At 30.5% G+C, this 22,541-nt stretch overlaps 3 protein-coding genes and 1 pseudogene across 8 annotated transcripts; 3 read left to right on the top strand and 1 right to left on the bottom strand.

The window, feature by feature from the left end:
• The first annotated feature begins 669 nt into the window (after positions 1-669).
• On the top strand, positions 670-5,631 carry LOC101501554 (DNA-directed RNA polymerase I subunit rpa49-like; annotated as a pseudogene).
• A 2,213-nt stretch (positions 5,632-7,844) lies between these two features.
• Positions 7,845-11,698, top strand: LOC101501244 (phosphatidylinositol 4-kinase beta 1-like). Of its 6 annotated transcripts, none has more exons than XM_073365214.1 (6): positions 7,845-8,491; positions 8,641-8,701; positions 9,450-9,582; positions 9,684-10,128; positions 11,062-11,142; positions 11,223-11,698. In XM_073365214.1, exons 3-4 carry the CDS (start codon positions 9,476-9,478, stop codon positions 9,925-9,927), a joined length of 351 nt encoding a protein of 116 aa, XP_073221315.1. In that variant the 5' UTR covers positions 7,845-8,491; positions 8,641-8,701; positions 9,450-9,475; the 3' UTR covers positions 9,928-10,128; positions 11,062-11,142; positions 11,223-11,698. The 6 variants fall into 6 exon arrangements, with proteins under 6 accessions (XP_073221315.1, XP_073221311.1, XP_073221317.1 ...); XM_073365210.1 differs by having other exon boundaries at positions 9,407-9,582; XM_073365216.1 differs by lacking the exon at positions 8,641-8,701.
• A 1,105-nt stretch (positions 11,699-12,803) lies between these two features.
• LOC140919451 (protein neprosin-like) lies at positions 12,804-13,199 on the bottom strand. Its single transcript, XM_073365469.1, has one exon. It carries the CDS (start codon positions 13,197-13,199, stop codon positions 12,804-12,806), a length of 396 nt encoding a protein of 131 aa, XP_073221570.1.
• An 8,212-nt stretch (positions 13,200-21,411) lies between these two features.
• On the top strand, positions 21,412-22,541 carry LOC101500914 (15.7 kDa heat shock protein, peroxisomal). Its single transcript, XM_004490766.4, has 2 exons — positions 21,412-21,700; positions 22,067-22,541. Exons 1-2 carry the CDS (start codon positions 21,568-21,570, stop codon positions 22,351-22,353), a joined length of 420 nt encoding a protein of 139 aa, XP_004490823.1. The 5' UTR covers positions 21,412-21,567; the 3' UTR covers positions 22,354-22,541.

Genomic DNA, 22,541 nt, shown 5'->3' with positions numbered 1-22,541 from the left:
CTTCTAACTAGTTAAGAAACTTATATTCTTTACCACTTGGACCAACCATTATTATGACACAATATTATCATGCACGATATAACTGCAACGTGAAAAAGAAAAATATAAATGGTGGATGCATATTCACCATTTTTTTAAATTATTTTATCGGATTATTGCATCTGATATGATAAATACACTACCTAACGGACGGATCTTCCTTGCCACTAAAAACAAATTTATAATCAAAATGATAAAAATACCCTTATTAAAATTAGAAAACTACCATAATACCTAAAACCATCTTCCTCTCTCTCCCTCTTGACTGCTCGCGATTGCCTCGCGCCCTCGCCTCTGTTTCGTCGCGTCGCGTCGCCTCGGCCATTCGTCTAAAGGTTCGGCTTTCAGTGACTGATATTGTTTTGTTCTAAATTTCCGATCTGTGCTGGACGCCTGGACTCCTTACTGATATTGTTTTGTTCTAAATTCTAATGCATGTTATTATATGAAGTTTTTTTGTTGCATATAAGGCGTTTGGTATTTTGTTGCAAATAAAGTGTTTGATATTTTGTTGCATATAATGTGTTTGATATTTTGTTGCATATAAGGTGTTTGATTTTTTTGTTGCATATATATGTGAAAAGTAAACCCTAGCTTGATTCTAAAAAATTTCTCCATATAATTTTGCAGCATAATGGACTCTGAACCACAATCCCAAAAGAAAACAAAAAACAAAAAGAAAAAGGAAACTGAACCTGAACCTGAACTGGTTCAGGCCAAAGTTGAAGTTGTCCGTGAGTATCCAAAAAAATACCTCCATATATGGGTTATTTTCCTTCTGGTTTTGATCCGGTGAAATCAACTTCCGGTTCAACGGGTTTCCAAGTATATCGAAACAAGATTATGACTAAGAGGCTTGAGCTTGTTGTTAGTCCTACTGGTTCGTCGGTTGATTTCGTCGGAACAAATTATATGGGTGAGGCTACGGGCTCACACCGATCAATGTATGCTCTCGGTGTGTTTGATAAGGAATCTCAGACACTTAAGGTTGTGCCTATTGGTGCTAATAAGGTAAATTGTGAAGAAGTGAGAAGAGGAAAAAAGTTCCTTTGATGTTTTTGGAATTTTTGAATGTGTTGTGTTGATTTGTGTGTGTTGTGTAGATATTCAGATTGGATCCCAAAGTTAAAGGCGTGGAATATAACTTATATAAGGAGTCTGCGAATGGGACGGTAGATGAGTTGAGCCCAGAGCAGAGGGCAGCGAAAAGGCGGCATTCTACTGCTCTTTTGGGAACAAAGAGGCATATTGAGTCAGTATGTTTTGATTACTGTTTATCCCTTTTTGCTAGCTGTGCTAATAAGTAGTTACATGACAAAATTGTTAATACAGTGTGGTTTATTTTGAATATTTAGTGAGTGATGCATGAATCGCAGCTTAGAGGTGAAAATAAGAGAATATACAGTACCACAAGTTTATGGTTGGAAAAACATTTTAAATTTCAAAATCATTGGACTTCATTTTCAACACTGCTAACAAATTGTTTATTTTATGATTTGACCTGCCCATCTTGATCATAACCAAATTGTTTATTTTAAAATTTCTCTAGTCCTGAGACATATTTATGTTTATGAAAACATGACATGAGAGGATGATGTGATGACACCCTTGATGTTTTTCTAATCAAATACTATTTATATGACCACACTGTGACTGTGATGCTTGTTTTTTTGGTAGTTGTATCATTATTGAACTCATTGATGTTAATTATATTTTCTTCTGGAGAAGGGTAATTTTTCTGTCATGAGACATAGCTGTGTCTTTGAAACATGAGTAAATGATATGGTTCCCTGGATGCTCTTCAAATCAAATATGATTTCATATGGCCACTGCGGAGTGAACTTTATAATTACAAAATTTGTACAGAGCTTTGATAGAGTATCCTCGGATAAAGAAACCTTCATAAACATAAACATGTTTAAAATGATTTACCTTAATTCAAGAGTTGCTGGAAAGTGTACCTAGACAAATATTTATTTAGTATAATTAGTCATATTAGCAAGCAACCAGTATATCAGCAATCAAACGAGGGAATAAGACATACTATTGACAGTTTAGTAATCATTTTATTAGCGAAATCTTAAATAAAACACAAGTAGCAGATACATTAGTTTTAGCTATATGACCTCTTTCACAAATTTCTACATAGAAAGCACCTTCAAGCCGAGGAGCTGTTTTTTTGTTCTTAGTTAATAAGTCCATTCATTTCCCTGATAAAGTGAGATGGAATCTTGGATCTGAGTTATACAATTTCCTACTGGTACTGTACTTCATTTCTGAGATGTGAACAAGACACTGAGATTAGACAACTTATATATTAATTATAATAAATCCTAGGCAACGAAATAAGTAAATACATTGTTGGCATTTTCTTTTTATATTTCAAATTCCTTTGGGAGTAAAGTTAGAAGCACCAACTATAAGTATCGTCTATCTTGTGTAATACCTAACTCAGCAAAGTTGCTACTCCCATCTCTGATACTCTTCTTGTAAACTTGCAAGCAGTTTATTTCATTTGCTACTTTTAACATTTAATCATTGTAAACTTCTCTATACATAAAATGTTAAAATCCCAAGTGAAAATGATATCTTTATCCTCGTACTCTGCGACTTAATTCTATGTGTGTGTGTGTGCATTCAGTTTTTGAATTTGGGACTTAGATCTAACTAAATCCCAAAAGTTAGCTCGAGAAGTTAGGATTGCTCAAGCCTTACTGTTACAAGGATTAATTTGGCCATATCTCTAGTCAATATGGGATCTCAATATTTAGAATTTGTTCTGCTCTTGAGCTTGTTCTGTGTCAGTTGCAATTTCATAACCTAGTAGCTTTCTTAAATTCCCCGCCTTTTTCCTTAAAAAGAGATGCATCCCAACTTTTACAAGCCATTAGAATCAGGTCAAATGGACCTCTACACCTCAAGTTTTGTTGCCTTTAAGACAAGCTATCCAAAACTAAATTCTAGGGAACCTTACCCGTTCTAAACTAAATTCTGAAAAGACAAGTACAAATTATTTAATTTTAACACAAGAGTACCACCTCTTAGCTTTCTAAATGAGACCTGCCTCATTATATGACACAGTTCATTTGCATGAATTCTACAACTCTAACTTTGGGCAACAACCACTAGTTCTGTTTTTCTACTTATATAATTTCTTTGAGGAAGCAAACCGTCCAAGAATATATATTTTATCTTCTTCTCAACAACATCCAATCAGCAGACAAAAGGATCAACTTGTTCTCAACTAAAACATTCAAAGGTACCAATGCAGTATGACACTTGATCATACTTAACTTCTGGTTGAAATCATAGCATCTATACCATGAAACTCCCAAACTCTGGTCAATACAAATTTCATTAGACAAGGACAGCCTAGGAAAAAACAAGGCAAGAAATTCAAAACATGCAGAAAAAAATTGGTTTTAAATAATCACTATATGAAGACGCTGGTGTACGTTGTATAAGAAACATAATTAAAACAGAATAAACAAGAAATAGGTGTACGTGTTGAACAGAGCTGTGCAAGGGCATTTTCAGAAGCCTTTAATTTGCCTTTGTTGTCATTGACATGATTTCCTGTGCTTACCTATGTGTCTGGAGCATGCGGTTTCTGCTCTGTATAATGGATTAATGGTATATCACTGTGTCTCTCCATAGGGTTTTGCATAGATGCTAGCTCCCACTTAGTGATTCTATTCTTATTTTACACCAATGCTGCAATTTGGTAAATCATTTAAGATGCTTTTCTATACTTCGTATATATCGTCTTAAAAGAATGAGCCTGAGTACTGAGTTCCTATTTTATATTTTGTCCATTATTCTATTATTATGATATTATGAAAATTTATCAGTTAACCTATTTTTAAATAACCTTTTAGGTTGTATTTATAGGTGAGGATATTACTGTTAATTGATTGAGTTTCCTATTAATTATCATTCAACAAGGTGTACCTTATTTTTATTGGAATTGTTTTCAATTGATCTCGGAATTTGTATTATTCTGCAGAGTAATAAGATTCTTGATATGAGAAAAGATGAAGAACCTGAGTCTAAAAAAATTCTGGTTGAGAAAATGAAAAATGTTGTTGTAAATGAAGCGGCTCTTGCAAATACAGAAGCTAATGTTTCTCGCAATATACCACCGTATAATGCTTCTGCGACTACACCTCAGGAGGCTTATGTATTGGACAAAATCATCCTTGAGAGAGAATGGAACTATCTTGAAGACATTTATTATATTTTGGAACAGGGAGAAGCAGCGAACGTCGGTGCTTACCCAATATTTATTCGCAACAGGATAGGCAGATTAAAGAAGATTGAGGTATTTATACAAATATAACCCTTTTTTGCTTAAAAATATAACTTTAGAGTTCCTAATTATTGCTCATTTTGAACCGTCCTACTTGAAAAAAATAGTTTTGCTTTAACTGTGACATATATTATGTAAGGGGAAGAAATGCTTAGACTCCTGCTCACTCGATAATTAAACATATATATGTTATCATGAACATTCTTGAATTTAGGGGATGTTGTCATTTGCCAGCAATTTTCGGTGACCCCCACGGAGATTGTCTGTTGAAGTTACCCATATTAATTAAACTGATTAGCTCTAAGCTTTTGTGGTAGATTCTGGACCTGAAGCTATTATTTTGTACTAATTTATGTACAAAATGTCTTTTTTCTAATACTAAAAAAGTAAAGGAAGAATGGGCACTTCAAAATGGCTTCTTTGTCCTGTCATATTTGTATCATACACACATACATGTCTGATTGTTCATGGACACCAAACCCGAAACCCTTCAGTCTACAAATGTTCTGTGCCTTTTGCAATATCTTACCTCCTATTATTTTTTATAAAAACTTTTATTGCCATACAAATAGGAATACCACCATAATTTGATTAATGATGACATTTTATTGTGCTTACAATATAATGATTTGTGTCAACTTTAAAACAATGACTTTCTCTATTTAAGATTTATGATTTTATATTTTGCGCTGTGTTATAGTTGTGTTTGAGTTTTAAATTTGGTAGTATGTTCTGTGTTTGTGTGATTCTGTTTCCTGTATTAAACAATCATGTAGTCAGCCTCTGCTGTTCGATGAAGATTGGATGACTTGACTTTCAAAATGTACTTTAAAACCATCCAATCTTCATTCATGATTGTGATACCATGACTCTGTGTTTTCTAACTGCAGGAAATCTGGGTATGTGCTTTCTTGAATAAAGTTCTGAGATTTGTTTTTCCTGATAAAAAATTATTATATCCGTTATCTACTGTCTATGTTTATAGGATGAGTCAGAAAAGAAGAAGCAATTTTGCATACTGTCATACATCAATCATCTTATCAAGTTCAAAGATCAGCACTCCATGGATGCAGTCAAAATTTTGCTATCCACTATCCCAAGATTGGTTGGATACTGCAGTTACTCTCTTTTTAATCTACTTATTTGAACCATGTTGCTTTTGTTGAAAGTGATTTTGAAATTAGCATCATATTTAATTTAATGGACACCAGAAATGTTTCTGATAAAAATGTACTATGACAGCTTTGAATCCTTTCATATTGAAATTCAATATGGTGATCTCCCAATTAAAATTTAAACTAGTACTTCACCAAATTCCCTATGCTTGTTTGTCCAAGTGGGGAAAAAATTTAATTTTCTTTCAAGGAAGACATTAAATTTTAGTCTTGTGATTGCAGGACTTTTAAGTGGATTCATTCAAATTACCCCTATTTGAACTAGTTTAACATATGGTGAGGCCTATAACAAATTTTAAGGTGAAGTTTCTTTAAAGTTAATTATAGTACTATATTTTATTTGTCATAAATATTCCTAACTATAATGTTTTTATGGTGTAGAGGCACTTGCCTATATCATAAAACTTCAATACTTGTTTAAATCTCTTCAGCGGCATTTGTGTTACTGCATTTTTCATGCACTAACTTATAAAACTAATTAAGTAAAATTTTAAGCTCTACAACTCTTATTTTAGTGACTTAGGGCTTTAGACTAACTCTAACTCCACTCAATTGGAGTTCAAATGTAACTCCTAAAATTTGATGGTTTTAAGAGGAAAAAAAAAAAAGTGACATTCTATCAAAATTTTATAAATATTTTTGGATGAGAGTAATAGTTTTTTTTTTTCATGCCTCATTTGTATTAGAATATTAATTCTTATATATTCATACATTGGTATATAAAAAAGATATGTTAGAAACAATTTATTTTTAAATATTAGTGCGTAGATGTGCACCAAAGCATTAATCTATTTTCTTGTCTCGATAAAGATCATATTATTTAAAATATTCAATTATTTAATTATTAAAAAAGAATAAATTTTTAAATGAAATAGTTTAAACGAAAAGTAAATTTAAAAGAAAAAATTGTTATATCAAAACTCGGTATTTTTTTATATATAGATATAAATATTTTAATTATTTAATTAAATATAGAAATATAATAATTTAAATGAAGGATAAATTTGAAAAAACACACACACACACCAAAACTATGTATTTTCTTTCTTTCTATAAACTATGTATTCTTCTTATATAAGTTAGTTATATGCTAGAAACAATTAGGCAGTTAACACAAGACAAGGAAAAAGGAATTCATCATTTTCAACGTCATATCTGATTTTCTCCGTGCTTCAAATTTGCTTGTTTATATAATTAAAACTTAATTGTAATTTTATTCTTCTATTTTCACCGATTCATAGAATTATTGCTTTTATATTAAAATGCGACAATTTTTATTATTTTTTCATATTTTTAAACTAAAAAAAAAAAACAATTTAACATATTTTAAATTATTTAACATATAATTTCATGATATAGAATCATCTAGATAATTTAATTATTTATATGTCATTAATTAAATTACAAAAATAAAAAATTTCTGAAGTTGAAAATTATGTTTTTAGATAATTTTATTGGTTGTAGTCATTTTACATCAACGTATCATATGTCACATAGTTTAAAATATTTCATATCGTCATTTTTTAATTAAAAATTAAAATAAAAAAATAAAACTTTCAGTTTTTAAAATAAGGTGACTGAATTCGTAAATTGGCAAAAATAAAAAATGAAAATTGTAATTACAAAAAATCTTTTTTGTGTATGCAAAAGATACACTTAACTGTCTTTCATGAGCATCCAGAATTAATTTTGCATAAAATAAAGATAATCCTTAGAAAAGAACATCTAATCTAGGAAAGCCACAAATGTGTGTAGTACAGGAATTCATTTTGTTTTAAAAAATTCATTGAATCTGTTAGAGAGAATGTTGACTTTTTTTTTTTTGTTGGTTTTGTCATAAGTGAATTGTAATCGGTAACTGAACTATTTAAACCTACAACAATCATATTGGTTCGTTTCTTTATTTCCCCAGTTGTTATCTACTTACAAACTAAATTTAAAAAAATTAAAGTTAGATTCAGTTTCCAATTTTTAATTTTCAATTTTAGTTATAAATTGAGTTTCAATTTTTGTATTTTATTTTAATTAATCACTTTCTTTACCTCGTCCAATTAAAAAATCATTAAATATAAAAATATTATTACATAAATATTAAACTTTAAATTATGAGATATTTTTCCCTAAAGATTAGAGAGTTTAAAAACAAAACCAAGATCAAGAGAATAAATAAATTGAAGTATAATGAAACTCTTGATGCAAATTATTATTTAATCTTAGACAGATCAATAATTAATCCAGACAAGTGACAGCTGCACAGAATGTTAATACATATATAATATAATATTATTATATAAACAGAATTTGTATTCACGTGCTTAAGTAGTTCTGAGGAAGCATGTGAGAAGCTCCCAAAAATAGAGAGAGCCATTAAAATGAACATAACCCAAATTGGAATCAGAGAGGGACGTGGGTTTGGCTAAGGTTCCGCCGTTCCTTAAACAACTTTTCATTTTTTGTGTTCATATGATCTTTCATTTTATTAAAGCAATTTTATTTGGGATCCTATTAGGGGAAATACCAAGTCTCTTTTCCGGCTGACTTACAGCCGAAAGGCCAAGAGAGGCGTTTGGTATGCTTGTCGCATACTACTAACAATGGCTAGATCTGAAAAACTCAGACAACTTGCTGATGGGTTCAGTGGCTTTGGAAGACATATGAACACAAAATGAAAAGTTGTTTAAGGAACGGCGGTGGGTTCAGTGGCTTGGTTTTGAGAATGAGAATGTGAGTTTGAGAAGGTGGCTTTCTTATATATAACAAGAAGAAGAAGAGTTTGAGTTTATTCATCAACGGGGGAGAAGAGTACATCAGCAAGTTGTCTGAGTTTTTCAGATTTAGCCATTGTTAGTAGTATGCGACAAGCAGACCAAACGCCTCCCTCGGCCTCCCGGCTGTAAGTCAGCCAGTAAAGAGACTTGGTATTTCTCCACCTAGGATCGGCTAACAAAAAGGCACGGTTGGAGGCTCAGTAAGTTTTCTTTCTTTCTCTATAATACTTCATTTTGTTGTATTATGTAGCGAGGAGGGCGATATATAACCGTTGTTCTTATAGTGGGTGTATAATGGTTTTTGACATAACATACCTATAATTGGATGTTGTGTTGTGAAAATTTGCAGGTTACAATCTTTATCTGCTAACCAAGTTTTTCCTTGTACTTCCATGGCACAGTAACAATGTGTAAGTGCAGGTTGCTGAACCAAGTTTCTCTTTGTACGTCCATGGCACATTAACGATGTGTAAATGTAATAGAATTAGAATTATAAAATCACATGATCAGTATCAGGAAAATAACATAGGTGGCACCTAGTCAATGACCTCTTAGTCATAGTCACTAAGTACTTTAAGTAATGTGATTGCGTAGCATTATAACATGTTTATCTTCATGTGGTTCCTAGTCCTTTTGGCTTTGAATTTCTCTACTTCTTTGTATATTTCAAATGAGCAGGTTAATTTTCGTTTTAGAAGTGTGGTCTGGAATTTTTCAGTAGCAATAATGCCACATTTATTGGTTTAGTCTCAGGTTTTATATCTATATTTTCCTGCTCCTTTCAATGTATAACACAATAAACAACCTGTTGTTAAGCGGCAGTTTTTTCTCCTGAAGAAATGGTAAAATTTCCCAATTCCAATGCATGTGTATTTTCTTCTTCCGTTGGAGGTATGACAAAATAACGGCTTATTTTTCAAGAAGCAGAACTTTTTATGCAGATAAAATGATAAAATTTCCCAGAAACCTGTTGATGATGCAGTTTTTCACTTATCTAGGAATTATGTTTAAAACTACTTATTTGGTTTTTACCGGCAGTCCATTTACTGTAAACATGTATCCTTTTTTATGTTTGCCGATCAAGTTACCACTTTTCCATTGATTATGATTTGTAGATCTGTTGCTTCTATATGAATCTTGCCCGTCATAAATTTCTAGGAGTCTGTTTTCCGCTGGGAAAGGGCATGTATCGTGTGCTTCATATACCAGTAGATGAAGCTGTTCTCTTGAACTCTAGGGAGAAGGCACCGTACATGATCTGCTTAGAAGTTTTGAGATGTGAAATGCCAAGGTATAATTTGGATAATATTCATTGGTATTGTGAAGAGTTAGTAGTTTGTAAAATGAGAAACACACTATTGATATTTTCCTTCTGCATGTTTTTTGATATAGTAATTTCAAGGAGACATCCAGTTCTCAGAAGCTTTCTCAAGGTGGAATTCCTTTGGCAAATGGAGATGCTTTCTTGCAAAAACCACCCCCTTGGGCATATCCATTACGGACAGCACAAGAGGTTTACCGTAATAGCAATGATAGGATGTCCAGATCAACTGCTGAGGCAATTGACCAGGCAATGACTCATGTATCTCAGCCTAAAACAAAATTTGTTAGCTTGAATCTTTCGGTGGAAACATGATATAATGGTCAGGCAGGGAAGACTTATAGAGAGGGTGTACGTGAAGCAGTAGGAGCCGAACATGACAGTGATCTGGAATGGGTACAAATAGTGTTGACAGCTGATCCTGGGGTTAGATTGGAAGATATTGAGGATCAAGCACCACCTCGGAAGAAGGAACATCGTCGTGTTCCAAGTACAGTGGCAATAGAAGAAGTAAAGGTAATAAAGTACACTGTTTCAATGCATATGCATTCATATCTGGTTGTTGGTACAATAGAGGCTTGATAGATCTTTTGATATGTGGCTAACTAATTGAATGGACGAATATATGAATACTGGTATTAATACACTGCGCTGAGGATTAACTTCCTGCAAATGCGGTTATACTTATACAAAGATAAGAAATACAAACTGCTGCTCACAGGAAAGTTACAAACTAATCAATCTTCTAGGAATTAGAGAGCTTAGTCTCTCCCAAGCCTAAAACCAACATAAAAAACTGAATGGCAAGCCTACTGCCATGCTTATTCTATTTAATTAAATTAGATTGGACCTTGTGTATTGGGATTGCACCTCACATGCACATTCTTGATAAGAGGTTTACTAACAATGCTTTATGAACATTGCACCTTTAAATGTACTGGTTAACTTCTCAGATGTTTCATGCAAGATTTGTAATGTTATACCCTTTATGAGCATGCAGCAATTTAGAATATAATTTCTTTTGTGGCGATCTTATTACTGGTAAATGGAAGATTTAAAATATATTGTGTCATGGATCATATAATGTGATAGCATATACAATAAGAAGAACATAGGATAACGATATTACCCAATAGTGTGTTGTAGCAAAAAACCTTCAACACCATGACATTTAATTTAATAATATAAGCCAATGTTGGTACGATTTGGGGTTATATCGAGTTGCATATTTATCTCTCATGCCTTTGTTAGGCACTTACCAGTTAACGTTGAAATTTACTTTTGTTCATTATGGTTACAATAAGGAAACAAATAATCACTGCTGAATGAATAAACTTATTGGACAAAATAACTACTGTGCTCTTATTTTCCCCCTCATTGTAATTATATATAAAAATGGTTTCTTAAATTGAATCTTATTTTTATTGTCAACACTTGAACATTTGGTAGGCTGCCGCAGCAAAAGGGGAAGCGCCTCTCGGACTCCCTTTGAAAGGTGCTGGCCAAGACTCATCAGATGCACAACCGACGGTAAGACGTAATTATTAAAGTTTGTTTTTACTTGGTCTTAAGATTGCAGAGTTGTAGTATGACATGATTCCTCCTAACAGGCTAATGGAATTACTCCTAAGGCCAGTGATGCTTTGTCTGGTGAACTTTGGGATGCAAAGAAAGAAAGGGTACGCAAGGATTCGATATATGGGAAGTTACCTGGTTGGGACTTGCGATCGGTAAGCATGTATTTTTAAGCACAAGAAATGTCTTTATATGTAGTTAGTTACCTGTTTTGGAAATTCAATAATTTATGAACTCAATGATATATACATAAAAATGGTACTCCCTCCTGTCCTTTCTATAAAAGACAATCGGGTCAACAAAAATTGATGTATTTGATCTATAATATTGACCTAACTGTCTTTAATAAAAAGAACTGGAAGTAGTATTGTTTATGAATTCACATATGGTATTTATGCAGTACCTAGAAAAAAGCAGTTTCTTGTGTCAAAAGCTCCACTATCATGTCGTTTTTTTTTATATGATTATTAATATGACTCAATAAAGAATGGTTGGCATATGTTCTATATTAGCTATTTGTTGTTTCTGTTTCAAAATATGTGCTTCATATCCTAGCAACTGTATTGATGTTCCTAGTCCTAGCAACTGTATTAATGTTTGTGAAATTGTGTTAGTGCTTATCATTTAAGTTGACAAGTTTAATAACGAGGAAGGATGAATCGAACAAACTATTGTTGTAAGTATTTTCAAGGACAATAAGTCGTGTGCCATGCTTAAATCATATAAAAAGGACAATGGCTTGCGGATTATGTTCAATGTTTCTTGTAAGAAGATAGAATAGATAGACGAAAACATCCCAAAAATTGGAATGATATATATAATGAAAGCTGTACAGTATTATTGTGAAGATAGAATTGATAAATGAATATATTCCGAAAATTGAAATGATACATATAATGAAAGCTAACAAGTCACCAATTTTTATACTCGCCGCATTGTTAAAAATAACCAACCACTCCTAGAGGAGCTGAAGCGTTCAAAGTTCAATGCACTGGAATAAAAAATGCTGTTCTCAAATTCAAATAAGTATAATTTATAGGAAATTTTCACACATGAATTTGATAAATACATAGAAGTAGTTCAATGTGTAAATGTAATAGAATTAGAATTACAAAATCACATGATCAGTATCAGCATGTGGATGGGAAAATAACATTGGTGGCACCTAGTCAATGACCTATTAGTCATAGTCACTAAGTAATTTGTTAAGTAATGTGATTGCGTAGCATTATAACATGTTTATCTTCATGTTGTTCCTAAGGAAGTGAGATAAAAGATATTAAGAGGAAGACAAAATTTTGATCATTAACAGAATTAGTTATTCAAATATGTTTTTTATTAACTAATTCAAATTGTTTTAACAGCTTAAAGTTTTAGATTTTTTTCAACTTTATACTAACGTTGACGATGACAGTAGTTTTAACAACTACTACTTATCTAAACAATGTTTGTGAATTTCAATTACTACATATTTGAGTTTCAATTACTAATAATAAATAACACATGAAGCAAATTTAAGGTAACAATAAACAAGATTTTATAGGAAACAAGCAGTACCTATGAACAATGATATAAATATAAAGTTTTATTTAAATTTAAAAGTCTTATAATATGACCTAACCATCACAATTACCACCAGGTCCTCCAAATTGGAGAGCCGCAGGTCCAATCTCATTTCCTTGATTATCATAGAATTTAGCATTATAACATTGAGGTTTGTCAGTGAATCTTTGTATCAAAAATTTGTCTGGTGAAAAGTTTTTTCTAGAGTTATTCTGATATGTAATATATCTAAAATAACTCGCATGATCAAATATATCATCAGGAAAGTATCCTGAACCCATTGGAGGACCAGGAGCGCCCGAAGTAGTTGTTGCTCTACCGCCCCACCCGACTTGATCAGCAGATGTCATGTTGGAGAATAAAGATGCTGGAAAATATCCAAGATTTTCATTTTCACTTGTCACCCACCAATCTTTTGTTATAGGATCCTGGATACATTTGTGAACCATATTACATACAAATTCACTGATGATATTTTCTTGAAAATTTTTGTTTGCAAAAATAATTAAATAAGTTTAATGTAATTTTTTTCTCTTATTGTTTCCTATCTTATGGAAAAGAAATGATGAAGAGGTTTCATTGGAAGAACTTAATAAGGTGTCTAAATGTTGATTACATTTAAGAATAAGTGGATGTGGTCTAGAGGGCAAACTATTTGAGCGACCATGGAAACTGGATTTTGTGTTCAAAGAAGAAGATGTTGCCATTTTGATTCCTTAAGAAAAGAGAAAGAGATCACTTAAGGCTTGATGTTGAATGTGCTTCATTATTTCCATTGGCATGTTCTCAATATATAGTAAGTAATAATGAGTGTATGAGACATAAGGAATCTCGTATCAATGAGGCTAACTAATCGAGATTTGGATGTAAACATAATTGCATAAATGTTAAACAAGTGTTTCCCTCATGGAAACTCTACAACTCATACTTTGTCTCTCTCACTTGCATGATTGTTACATTTTCAACGCTGATGCACGTGTGAAATACTTTTGTGATGCTAAAACAACGATTGTGTAGTACTGTTCTGCTAGTTATGTCTCTCTTGGAGGAACAAGAATCACATTACTCTGCTTCCATATCACATTTATATATATTTATAGATGTTAATATAAAGCTACACCCTTATATAATTAACATAGATGGGGACTTAATTGAGCTGTTTTGTGTAATGGTTTGATAATAAGGCTATATACTACAAATCTTGCAAGAGTATAGAAAATGATATACACGTGTACTTGGATCAAAAAACAGATTATAATAAGTTAAGTCAAACCCATGAGTATGAGAAAAAAAATTATCCTGTTTTGTTTTTTCTTCTATTGAAGAACTGGTTTATTTTGTTTAATGTGTAGGCTTGGATACTTTATGTGTAATTCTTGAGCGACGCAACTTTTTTCTCAAGAAGATATGAATTAATTATGGTTTAACTTATAAGGATTTGATTTATATCTGAAAACAAACGTAGATTTGAAATTATTAATTTGTGTAAGATTGAATAATATATAACTAACTCGGTAAATTTAATGTGAACTTCCAACTACCATTAATTTATTTATCTTTATTTTTTTCTTTCTGAATTCCATTAATTTATTTCTATATAAAAAAAGAAGAATATTTTCTCAAAGATGCATTGCCTGTGCCTTGCAATGCTTTCCATGCACCTAGCCTTTTCTAATCTCATGGAGATCATATTGATAATGGAAACTACTTTGACACCCAAATTGGTTGAGAGGCATATAATATAATCTCATGGATTATATTGTGGGTTTAGAAAGCAAAGGAATCAAATAATATTTAATGCAATTGGTCTCTCAAACAGGAAGAATCCAACTCAACAATTTAATTTTCAAAAGTCATGTAATATATATTAGCAAATTGGATATTTATAGTAAATGAAACTCATGAACTACACGAGGAGACAAATAATGATAATGAGAACCATTCATCAACCGAAACAACACATGTAACTAAACTATACTAGTGGTATGACAAAAATGTATGCTCAATGCTTCCCAATTCACCCCTCAACATTTAACTAGGGAATCACATGACATGTATTATACAATAAAACTAAAACTGTGAACTCCAAGGGGCATCGTGCATGTGAACATGGAAAGTGGATCATGTGTCTGTAGAATTTGGAACACTTATATTTATAAATGTTGTATATCTTCATATAAGTTCACACATCAAAGATTGGTCACATTTTGATGCCGATGTCTATGCATTGTTCCCATATCATAGCAATTTATTAATATTTTGTTGTTTTAGCAACACAGATTCACACGTGTGGATGACAACTCTTTTGGGCCAGGATGCTTTGGGCCGGATCCAAAGTTTAGAAAAAGATAGTTGGCTTTTGAACCCCTCAATTTATCTTATACCCCCTCATTTAAAAAATTTATGTTTAAAATGTCCAAAATACCCTTCATAAAACTGTAAAAATTTAAAAGAATTTTTTTTACCGGAAACTTCAAAATGAATGAAACTTCCGGTAGTTATAAATGAAAGAATTTTTTTACCGGAAATTTTAGAATGAATGAAATTTCCGGTAGTTATAAAAGAAATTTTAGAATGAATGAAATTTCTGGCAATTATCATTATTATTTTTATTAATTTTTATTTATAAAAAAAATTATTATAATATAACAAGTTGTTTGTTTTAACTCATCTATTTAACTGTATTTTTTTCTCTAATTTAATGTATTTTATTTTATTTTAATAATAGAATTTTGATTTTTTTAATTATTTTTAATTTATTTAAAAAATCAAAAAACTATTAATAAAAAAAATTAAATTGAAGAAAAAAAAATAGATCCTAAAATTTTGCCACAAACAAAACGTGTCTCTAATATTTTGCCACAAACATTCATCCTAAAATCAAATGGTTGACTAAATGTGCCACAAACAAAACGTGTCCCTAATATTTTGCCTATAAAATAACAACATATTCTCTTAACAACTCACTCCTATTTTTATTGCGAATATTTTATAAAATAACAACTTATTTTCTTAACAACTCTCTCCTATTTTTATTTCGATCTAATAAAAAAATTAATAAAATATTGTTAATATAATTAAAAAATAAAAAAAAATATTTAAAAAATATATAAAGTTTTAATAATATAATTTACTTTACTTTATTATTATTATTACTTTTATTATTATTATTATTATTATTATTATTATTATTATTATTATTATTATTTATTTTATTAATTAATTTATAAATAATATTTGGTATTTTAAAATATTATAATTAATTTTGTTTTACTAATAAACAATTTTGTAATTGTAAAAATGAGAAGAAAAAAAATTTGTAAGCCTAATACATGATGGCATCGTGGAGAAATTTCAATGAGGAATGAAATTTTCCTCTTGTAGTTATAAATCAACCGGAAATTTCAAAAATAAAATTTCCCGTATTCATTTATAACTACCGGAAATTTCATTCATTCTGAAATTTCCGGTAAACAACATTCTTTCATTTATAACTACTGGAAATTTCATTCGTAATGAAATTTCCAGTAAAAAAAATTCTTTTAAATTTTTACAGTTTTATCAAGGTAGTTTGTTTATTTTTAAATGAGGGGTATAGGATTAATTGAGGGGGTACAAAAGCCAACTTTCACATTTGGAAAGAAGTGTGGCAACTCAAAAACCATCCAAAACAGATCTTCCTAATATGGAGAGGGTTTTTTTTTACCTTGCACCCTTCAATTGTACCTCCCACTCCCATATTTATGGAAAATACCCGATTACCTCTAATATTATTAGTAAATATTTCAAAAAAAATTATCTTCTCTTTTTTCAATCATTTTATTCGAAAGTTTGAATTGTTCGAATCACATATTTGCAAACAATCGGACATTTGAAACATTCGAAATCCAAAAATAAGATATATTTTGAAATTTTCGAAATATTAATTTTCTAAATCTTCGAAAGTTTCCATGAACATGAAACTTTCAAAGTTGATTTTTTCCTAAAATTTTGAAACTTTTGAAAGTTTCTATTAACATGAAACTTTTGAAAGTTTCCATGAACATGAAATTTTCGAAATGCACAAATCTTCGAAACTTTCTAACAATCTGATAGTTTTGAAATATAAAATTCATAAATATGAAGTTTTTCAGTTTCGAAACTTTGATATGCATGGAAAGTTCCGAAATTGTTTTGGAAGTTTGGTCTTCAATGAAATTTCTAAAACAAGAAAGTTTAGGAACAATACAAAAGTTGCGAAATGCATTTTTATTGGTAATAAATTAATTGTAATAAATAGTAATAAATTTATAATAATAAATTAATAGTAGTAAATAGTAATATATTTATAGTAATAAATTTCATATCTAATTTTGGAAGTTTCAAATTCATTAAAACTTTCGAAAGTTTTGATGTTTTCTGAAAAATCACACTTCGAAACTTTCAAATTTATCCAAAGTTTCGAAAGTTTCAGAGGATACTGGAAAATAGAATTTCAAAAGTTTCAAATTTAACAAAACTTTCGAAAATATAAAAAAACTAATTTTTTTTATTATTTCAAAAGTTTATAATTTTCTAATATTTATAGTTTTATACAAAAAAAAATGGTCTTTAAGAAAAATGGAAAATAGAATTTCAAAAGTTTCAAATTTAACAAAACTTTCGAAAATATAAAAAAACTAATTTTTTTTATTATTTCAAAAGTTTATAATTTTCTAATATTTATAGTTTTATACAAAAAAAAATGGTCTTTAGGAGAAAATAGGGTGGGAGGTACAATTGGGGGGGTGCACGGTACAGTTCTCATACCTACTTAATTTTATTATATAAGTCATTTTCGGATGTATATAAATAAGACTATACATAAGAATCTCTAGAACTAAAACATATGGAAAGACTTAATTTCTTAAATTTCCATATTTACTATAGAAAAAATTATGACTAAATAGTCTCCCTTAGTGATTGAGTACACTGGTTTGCAAATGATTTACTTTGTGTCTATTGACATAGAAAAAAAAAATCTTTGATTGCACTATATTGTTTCGTAAATATTTTCGTTTAGAAACACCATATTGGCATTCACCTTTTGCAACTCCAAAAATTATAATGAGCAACAAATGTCATGGTCGTCTTAGTAGAATATTTTATGAATATCAAATAGAAACTTTCTTTTTAGTAAATCATTTCTAAATTGATGTATCGTTCAATAACATTGTACATTAGTTGTTTCATCCTTAATTTTTTTTATTTATCTTATCTTTTTAGGTATTCTTGGAACGAACAATGTTTAATTTTCTTTTGCTTCACCATTTTCTCTCTTGTCCACCTTATGAAATAATCTTATTTACATAATTATTTCTAACTTTAAAAGTTACAACTTAATTATGCAAGGTGAATATCAAATGTTAAAAGTTTGAGCAATTTATTCAATAGTAGAAATTTTAGCATATTTGCAAGATTAAATATTTCTATAACGTATTTTTTATGCTTTCTTTGTCTAATAATCTTAATAAAATACTAACCCTTTGGTGAGTGTTTGTTTTCATTTTATTGCATTTAAAAGAAAAAACTTCAATTTAAGGAAATAAAATATGATATAAAAAAATATGTCATCTTAATTAATATCTCTAATCTTTCTAAAATATCATGCTTGATGATCAAATGATCTATGTATTTTAGAGAAAATTTACTTTCTACACTAAATTTTTACTTTAAAAATATTAAATTGTAAGAGCGACATATACTTTCCGTGCAAATTAAACAACTCAAAGAATAAAAAACTTATAAGTACTTATTTTGAAGAGAACAAGACCGAAGCTTACAAAATAATGTATTACAAGTCTTAGGTAAAGAAACACAACAAACAGTAACCAAGAACAATGAAGTAAAATAAAATGAAAAATAATTCAACACCAATGAAAACATTTCATGTGTGAGATTGTATGTATAGAAAAAAATATAGCATTTAGATCATCTGTACTGATTTTTGAATTTTTTTAAAATCTATGCTCTCTGATGTAAGAACAAAAAAAAAAAATGAATGAGACACTCAAAAAGCTTGTAAACCTATGGAATTGGAGAAAAAGCCGAAAAAATCATAAATTAATCAATATTTAAGGGAACATAAAAAAATTAACATAGAGTTGAGAATATAATAATCAACATAAACACAATAATTGCAACATTTTACCGTTTTTAAGGTAAAAGTAGGAACTACCTTGTAACAAAGAATGGTAAAAACTATAGACAAAATATTGAGAAAAATCAAAGACGACAATTATGGCAAAACATTAAAGAGTAGAGCTTTATTGGATGAAAACTATGGGCAACACTAGAACAACGATGAATTGAGGAATGAGATGAGTGTAACACCCAATAATTCACTGTTTTCTTTTTGTCTGTAAATTTATACGTCATATTTTACGTAGATTTGTCTTAACACTCATTGCCTAATCGTAGAATCGATGTGTCTTGGAGATATGATTATGTTGTCAACATTGTGTTTTAGAAACCTTTTAGGTATATGTGGGTTTAATGTGATTGAATCATGGGTACAAATGGGATGTGATGAACGAGAATGTCTCCAATGTATGGGGCTAGCAAAGGCTAATACCATATTGAGGTTAATAACTGAATTAAATAAATCACTTGAATGATGAGTAAAAAAATGAGTTCGAAATAACCATAAGTTGTCATGTTTATTTTAATAAGATGTTGTGATATGTGATATATGCTTATTTGAGATTGTTTGGTTATCTGAATATGCCAAAAATAATTGTGTTGTGGATTGTATTTGATTGTTGTAAACGCGTTTTGTTGTGTGAATTGGGATATTCTTTGAGATATAAATTGCTATGTTTAAATTGTGATTTGATTGTTTTGTAATAAGTGACATACTGTATTATGCAAAATGTGAACATGTGTTTTACATGACTCATGTCTATGACGGTCTCCTTTGCATAAGGAGTGACTACTGAGAAAGATTATTGTGATGGGTTCTAACTAGTATGCATACATATTATTAGCAATGTGAAGATATTTGATTCAATGTTCGTAAGTACAACTGAATGAGTTTGACAATGAGGGTTACAATTAAGCATGTGGAGGAGATCATACCTTGTGGATATTCTAGGAGGGAATTCTTAAGTGGTGTAAAGGTCGCAATTTATTCCCCATAGTTATCGCATAACCATAATATAATCTTGATGACCACTTATATGAGTCTCGTGATGAGTCGGGTGGGTCTATGAGGACATGACTACATATATGATCGTAAGTCAACCTGTGTGGTGGCATATTACTACATTTCCTTACTAGGAACTTCAAAATAGTTCTGAGTACTGCATGACATTGAAGTGTTGCTTCCAGTGATCATCTCATTTATGAAGTGTGCATTGCATAATACAATGTGATTGTATTATTTGTGTATGATTCGTTTACGAGTGAATATGATTTTGTATTTCTACGATTATGGGGCTAAGGTTAATTGTGTGATTGAAGATGATTTCCATTACCATGATTATCGTTAATTAGAATATTGAGGTTACCAAAAATATGAATGAAAAAGAGGTTTGGGTTTTGCTAGGTCTTGTCGTTCTCCCTATCACCTCTCGCCGCGTCACCCTTTCCCTCCTCACACACACTATCGCCGCCTCACCCTTACTCTCACTCTCGTCCTTTTCAAGGCTCATCTCTCAGCCTCACTCTCGTCTCTCAAACTCACTCTCGCTTTCATCTCTCAAGTCCACTCTCACTCTCGTCCATTTTCAATGTAATTGTAACCTTAACAATCGTTGTCGTTTGTATTCACTTTTGGTTTAGGGTTTGATTTTGATACTAACATTTGATTTTATCATATTATTATAGGTATCGATACATAGTTATTCAACCACATATTGCTTTCTCTACAGAGTCTACAAATAAATGGTTAGTGTTTTGTTTTTTTTGTTTTTTTTTTTTTTATGGTTGCTGCAATAACTTAGAGTTTCATGTATCTTTTTGTCTCCAAGCAAATTTGTTGGTGCTGCTGATTTTATATTTTTTTTTAATACTTCTCTTGTTGATTCTATGTTGATTGCTTTTTTTCTCAAACAGGACCCTAATATAGTCCAACCTGTTTTACCCACCTACTTACAACTATCACCTGATAATCCGAATTTGACCGACCCGAAATAAAAAAAAAACAGACAAGATTGGGTTTATAGTTATCACCCATGGATTAAAACGGTTTTGACTTTTTAGTCCGAATTCGATCGTACCCAACCTGATGTTCACTCTTAGTTTTTATATTATTTGAATATTACCCATGAACAATTAATTATTTTTTCAACTAATATATTTTTATTTATTTATATCTCAATTCATATATCTACTATTATTACTGAAGTATTTTACTAAACAAAACCTATTTAATCATTAAATTCAATAAGCACAATTAATTAATTTCTTAAAATTTATGCAAAATTGAAATGAGATTTTTATAATGAAATCTAAAGAGTAAACAAACACAACTTAAGTGACTAGCTTATTTTGTTTATTTGCTCCCACTTATCCTATTTCAAATGTGAGACTCAAAGCCCAATTATATGGGCCGGGTTATAAAACCCAGTTGCTATATATCAAAACCCATTTTGAGATCTAGAAAAGCCCAGAAGCTCGGTGAACGAAGAAGAACATTCTGGAGTCTATACCCATACCACATCCCCTCATCACAAACACAAAACATATCATTAAAATTTGAAACTACAACATTATAAACATCAACAAAGTTCATAACTTCTTCAACTACTTTTCTTCTCTTGTCTCTTTTCATTGTACTAGAATAAGAGTATCAAATCAATGGCTGAGACTATCTTTGGGCACCCTTTTAGACGTTTTTTCTTAGGACATCCTCCAATTTTGGGAAATTCAACAGCACTCTTGGATTGGCTTGAATCCCCAACTTCTCATATCCTCAAAATCAACGTTCCAGGTACCATCTTCATTGTCACTTTTTTCTCTCTCTAATTTTAATCACCCTTATGGAATCTTGAGTTGCGATTCTATGTTTTGTTGTAAAAATATTATCTTTTGTGAATTAGAATGGATTGGTTGATTGATTATAGAGAAATGATAGTTTGGCATACAAATTTCACACAAATTTCAGACAAATTTTGGATAGTTAATACGGTTCAAATAAGTGGTTAATTAAGTGACCGATTAATAAATATATACACAAATATAAAATTTTAATTAATTATTTTTATTGGATGATTAATGAGTTGTGATATTTGTTTGTTTTTTTTTGTCAAAATAAGGAAGTTCTTGATTATAACTTGGATTTGGGTCATTTGGATAGGATTGAACAAAGATGAAATAAAAGTGCAAATTGATGAAGGAAATATTCTACACGTGAGAGGAGAAAGTGGGAAAGAGGATAATTTTGGTAAGGACACTATTTGGCATGTAACTGAGAGAGGGACTGGAAAAGGAGATTTCTCAAGGGCAATTGAATTGCCTGAGAATGTGAAATTGGATCAGATTAAGGCACATGTTGAAAATGGTGTCCTCACTATTGTTGTGCCTAAAGATGCAGCACCTAAATTGCCTAAAGTCCGAAACATTAACATCACTAGTAGGCTTTGAGCTTTGGAAAATCATAATTGTGTTGATATCAATAAGAATGGAGAGTAAAAAAAAATGTTTCCTATGATGTAAGCAATTACATCATGTGATGAATAATTAATGTGTGATTAAATAGACGAATACTGTATTTTATTTTTACTCTTAACCCATAATTCTTCATGTCACAAATATAAACAAAAGTTAATTAA

This window comes from Cicer arietinum, chromosome 2 (assembly GCF_000331145.2).
Source record: "Cicer arietinum cultivar CDC Frontier isolate Library 1 chromosome 2, Cicar.CDCFrontier_v2.0, whole genome shotgun sequence".
Lineage (NCBI taxonomy): Eukaryota > Viridiplantae > Streptophyta > Magnoliopsida > Fabales > Fabaceae > Cicer > Cicer arietinum.
Note: the sequence above shows the minus strand (reverse complement) of the source record. Positions and strands in the feature narration are given on the sequence as shown.